The following is a 5,124-nucleotide window of genomic DNA, read 5'->3' as shown; positions in this document are numbered from 1 at the left end:
TTATCCGTTAACTAGATTAAATGGGCTCTGGCAAATTGAAAAAGGTTGGGTAATTGGATGACAAGCAAGGCACCAGGGGATTTTCAGAACTTGTCGTGACTGCAACGATACAAAACAATTCTTGGGGAGTTGCAGAAGTCAGCCTGTGGAAGTAGGAAGTGAAATAAAGCACGTCTGCTTACATATATTTATTCTCTGCCATTTTATTTTTTCTTACTTCAAAATTGTACTTCAATACTCATTCACCCAAGCCATTGGGTGAAAGAAGGTTCTCCGCTTCTAGGCGGGGAAAGGAACTGTTTTGTCTCAGGTCAGAGGAACGCTGATATTCCCTCCGCCTAACAAACATCCCGTAACGCCTGGGTGCCAAGAATCTCCCTTCTCGCATTACTCTTTTTGTGAAAGAAATCGCACATCAGGGGCACTACTGAGCTCAGAGCCTCGCAGGCGCAGGCGCCGCTCGCACCTCGGGCCGAGCCGAGCGGAGGCGGGTGGTCCGCGGGGTGCCCGGGCGGGTGCCTGCAGCCCCCCGGGGACGGCGCTGCCCGGCGGGCCGGGGGCCGCGCTGAGGCGGGGGGCGCGGGGCGGGCGCAGGGCTCGGGGCGGCGCGGCGGGGCCGGCGGCGGCGGGCGGCGAGCAGGCGAACGGCGGAGGCGCTACATCCGGGCTGCGGCGGCGGGCACCTGCCGCCCGGGGGCCTCGGTGACATTGGGCCTCGGCGGCGAGGCGGGGAGGGCGAGCTGCGGAGCCGGGCAGGGAGAGGGGACGTGCGCCAGCTGCCGCCATGTTCCGCATTATGGTCACCCACGCCAAGAAGCACCCCAGCGTGAGTACCGGGCGGGCGGGGACCCGTGCTGACCTCCCCGCACGGCTGCCGCTGCCCGCCTCGCCTCCCCTTTTTTCCCCCCCTCCATGTTCTCTCTTCCTCCATGTCCTCTCCTTGCCTCAGCGCCCTCGGCTGTGCCCGGGTTGCCGGCCTCGGGGTGCCCGCTGCTGCTCGGTGAGCCGCGGCCACGCCGCCTTTTTTCTCGGCTGTGCATGGGCCTGGAGCTGCGAATCTCGAGGTGTCGCTGCCATTTCTCTCGGGTGCCCTTTTCCTTAACCCTCAGCCCCCTTTTCGTATGTTACCACTGGGGGGTGCACATGGCGGGGGCTGTTGTGAAGGGGCAGGTACTGGGTTCTGAGAAATGTGCTGCTGCGGTGTACTGGTGGCTGCAGAGGTAGCAGCAGTTGTTCCCTGTCTTTGTTACTGTCGGTAATTCTGTTTCTCAAACTGCAGCCACGCCAAACCCCAGCAACACTTCTCTCAAGCCCCAGCACACAGGGAGCTTGTGTCGACGTTTTAGAGGGCCACAAGCAACGGCTCAAAACATTGGAGCTCGTTCTTTTATTTGTCATTGTTGTAACCAGAAATGTAATGCAATAATGTAATTTTGTTGCATTGCAGTATGTCATTGGAAGCATTTTTTGTTGCAGTTGATCCCTCTGTTTTTGATCATTGGATCGGGAGGCGTTGGCGCAGCCCTGTATGTCATGCGTTTGGCGATGTTCAACCCAGACGTCTGGTATGTATAAAACAATCCACAGTGTTAGTCCTCTTAATGCTTTTATTAAAGTAAACTTAATTGCCTTTGTCTTTATGCTTCTGTAGCCCTTAATATATAGTTCTATTATTATTGGCACCAAATTAGTGGGGTTTTCTTGGATTTGGAGATTTGATTGTATGATTACCATACGACATTTAGAGACTGCTGACAAAGGACCGTATCTTTCTCTGGAGAAACTTATTTAGATACATGACTGCCCATGGTCTAATAACCCTAATATACATACAAATTTTGTTTTTTTGTTTGTGTACTGTGATTTTTCTCAATATGGTCTAATATCTTGAATTTCTCTCAATAGCTGGGACAAGAAAAATAATCCAGAACCCTGGAATAAACTGGCTCCCAATGACCAGTACAAGGTAAAACAAAAACAACAGATTTTTAGGAAACATGATACCAAAAGCATAGCTTACTGCTTTAGGACGCTTGGGTATATTAGAAAGTAGCTGAGTAAGTCACATATGTTGCGCAGCAAAGGAAATACATTTATCTTCAGAAGTCAGAGCAGAGATAGCTATTTGAGATTTAAAACTTTCTTAGAGTTGGTTGATAATGGGCCAAAAGGAGTCTCTGTACAGAAGCAGTTATGTATATAATTCTCTCTAAGAAAGAGAAGTATTATGTGCCAGAAGAAGAGTATACTAGCACATAATGCTCAGAGGAAATAAAATACAGGAAGAAGAACAAAACTTTATAAGTTTTGAACTAAAACTTTCTAAGTTCCAAACTATTGGCCTCTAATTGTGGAAAGCAAAGCAGGATAATGTCAGTGTTTAACATAAACACTAATTCAGTTCTACAGCCAATTGCTCGAAAACAATTGTCTGTAAGTAATAGATGCAATAGAACGGTTCTTTAATATTCAAGATATTTCATTGAAATAATGAGAAAGCATGGAAAGATGTGTAAAGCAGATTGTAGTTTACTAAAATGGGGTTCTTCTACTAAAGATTTCTGTTAAGGATGGTTTTAAGATTATCCACAAACTACTAAAAAAGCAAACAATCATACCCCAGTTTCAATGTCATGAATCTATTCAGTACCATATCTTAGTATGCCAATCATTTAAATAAGCAAAAAAACACACCCCAGAATGAAATGTTGCAGTTCCCTTAAGAGTCCAAGAAGAACATAGTGCTTCATTTTCATTGCTGTTTCTGGAATGTTGCCTTTCTTAAATATCTAAGAAAGGCAAATTCAATGTTGTGCGCAGTATGAATTCTTTTAAAGAGTGCATGCCTTCTGTGGCATTCCCAGTCTGTGCTAGCATACAAACACAACCTCAGGGTTTACCATATTTGGGTTTGTGTATCACTGTGGATTTTTTTTTTCCAAGACTGTACTGTGGGAAATGAAAAGGCAAAAGCTCTAAATTGTGGATGACTGTTCAGTAAAAAGCTCTGATAAAACATTAAGTTGCAGCTTTTGATGAAATTGCATTTGTTTTGTAAACTTTCTTCTCTTTGGAAAGGCTGAGGAAGTCAGTATTTCGAAAGAGAAGAGTTGAAGGAGTGATGATTGCTGTGTGAGTTGCACAGAAAGCTGTAATTTGAATGTGTTAAAGCAATCTTAATTCCACTCTCAGTTCTGGGCTTTTTTTTTTTTCTTCATATGAAGAAGTTAATAACTAAAATTGAGTTTGGCCTTGACTAAAAGTAATCAAACTAATACATACTTTCCTTTTTTCTTTTTTTTTTTTTTAAAGGAACAACTATAGCATCATGTGCTTGACATCAAGTCAGGCTGGATGCCAAATATACCTTTAGTATGTTCATTGTCCTCAGTGACAATCTGTACTGTTCTGAATGGCTTGCAATGGGATGCAACTTTATTAATATAAATTGAGTGTGCGAAAGGATCTATCCTTACCTTCCTTCTTTGTTGCTACATCTTGAAGTTGTAGATGCATATACTTAAACCAAATTTGGCTTTAGCAGCACTGTTGTAAATGTTCACATTTACTATCCTTTGTGCTACTTGACAAATTAGATGTTGTCTTCATTATATAGGAGCACATAGATTTGGGGCAAAAAGGGTAAACCAGCAGTACTGTCAGAACTTCTTGTATATGGACTTTTAATTCTGGGGATCAAAGAAGAGATTCTTCATGTTTTTCTTCAGTTCTAGACACCAGCACTGCCTCATCTGAAACTTAAAGTTTCTAATACTGTATGCAGAATGAAGATAACATAAAAAGTTATTGCTCTTGAAAGTTTTTTTTTTTTTTTTTACTTCTCTGTTGCACAGACTCAAACTATGATTTCAGTTTCCTGATGCGAGTTCAAATGATGCATGTTTTATAATAAATACCATGGCAAATGATATTTTCTGTGGAAATGGTATCATATCATCAAGCTTCTAATTCTAATCAATATTAATTTCTTTTCCTCTCTTCCGTAGTTCTACTCGGTCAACGTAGACTACAGTAAGTTCAAAAAGGACCGCCCTGACTTCTAAGGAGCACGATCATCTCCACAAGCCGCACAGAAAGGTCTTCCGGAAGCCGTCCGCACAATTATGCTTTATCATCCAGGAAACATTCAAACTTGCCTCACACTGCACTTGATCACCTGTTCGGAAGTGTTTTGATGGGGTTTAATAAATGTCTGAAACTTGGAGTGTCTTCTGTTTGCTTTAATTTCTCAAAATTAGGACATCCAGACATTAACAGTTGTACAGTCAGTCAAATAGTAAGCAAAAGCTGATTCGCATTTGCTCTATAAGAAAGCGAAGTTGTCTTGACATGCTTTATATGCAGTCGACTTAAAATAAGTGTTCGTGCAGCATAGCAAACTGCGTATAGGTAGCAGACAAGTCAATGGTAGGAAGTCGTTGAACGGGGAGCCAACAGATGTTGCCGTATGTTCATGAAAACAAAAACCAAGTTCTGGGGGCTGGTGTTTTTTTTTTTTAGTCATAGTTTGTTAATAAACAAGAAGCCAATTTTAAATATTAAAAAGAAAATTCTAGGAACACAATCGAGATTTCCTGTGGATAATGCTTTTTGAGGTCGTAAAGCGTACAATCAGCAGAACAGGGCACCAAATTCAAGAAATAATTACAGTTTACATAGAAGAACAAAAATTATCTTTCAGAAAGGGCCTGTCCTCATATTTTAGTACTTGGCTGACCCTTGATTTGGAAAGGCAGGAAGAAAGAATCTTTGCATCTCTTGTTTATGGTGGGTTATTTGCTTTTCTGTGGACGGCTGGTATTTCCCTGGATCAGGGATGTAATTTTTGACTACTGAATGTAAAACAGCTGTTCCTATCTTGGTAAGTTTCAAGTTCTCTTAAAGTGAACTCTACTGAGAATGAAGATAAACCAGATAACCATAGCTATTAGTATAAATATTTAAGAGCAGATTCAAAGACACTGAGCAGTGAGAAATTTTACTGAATTTTAAAATTTCTTATACAGAAAATCGTAGCAATCAGTTGGATGTGGTTTATCTGATACAGATTTAGATTTATCTTCCTTTTTGTTATATACCTTTTTGTTACATGTTGGTTTCAGT

The 5,124-nt window shown here is 42.2% G+C and overlaps 1 protein-coding gene across 1 annotated transcript; it reads left to right on the top strand.

The window, feature by feature from the left end:
* Positions 1 to 621: 621 nt before the first annotated feature.
* NDUFA4 (NDUFA4 mitochondrial complex associated) lies at positions 622 to 4,223 on the top strand. The gene is made up of 4 exons (XM_048075437.2): positions 622 to 826; positions 1,477 to 1,565; positions 1,906 to 1,966; positions 4,008 to 4,223. The coding sequence occupies exons 1-4, from the start codon at positions 785 to 787 to the stop codon at positions 4,062 to 4,064; spliced, it is 249 nt and encodes an 82-aa protein (XP_047931394.1). The 5' UTR covers positions 622 to 784; the 3' UTR covers positions 4,065 to 4,223.
* The last annotated feature ends 901 nt before the right edge of the window (positions 4,224 to 5,124 follow it).

Source organism: Anser cygnoides, chromosome 2 (genome assembly GCF_040182565.1).
Source record: "Anser cygnoides isolate HZ-2024a breed goose chromosome 2, Taihu_goose_T2T_genome, whole genome shotgun sequence".
NCBI classification, from domain to species: Eukaryota; Metazoa; Chordata; class Aves; order Anseriformes; family Anatidae; genus Anser; species Anser cygnoides.
The sequence above is the reverse complement of the archived record's forward strand: the minus strand, read 5'-3'. Positions and strand labels throughout refer to the sequence as shown.

Bases quoted from the DNA above. Each gene is read 5' to 3' on its own strand.
- NDUFA4 (XM_048075437.2), top strand. From the start codon at position 785: ATGTTCCGCATTATGGTCACCCACGCCAAGAAGCACCCCAGC. The intron at 1,566-1,905 runs GTATGTATAAAA...TTCTCTCAATAG, and splicing joins ATGTTCAACCCAGACGTCTG to CTGGGACAAGAAAAATAATC. The intron at 1,967-4,007 runs GTAAAACAAAAA...TCTCTTCCGTAG, and splicing joins CTCCCAATGACCAGTACAAG to TTCTACTCGGTCAACGTAGA.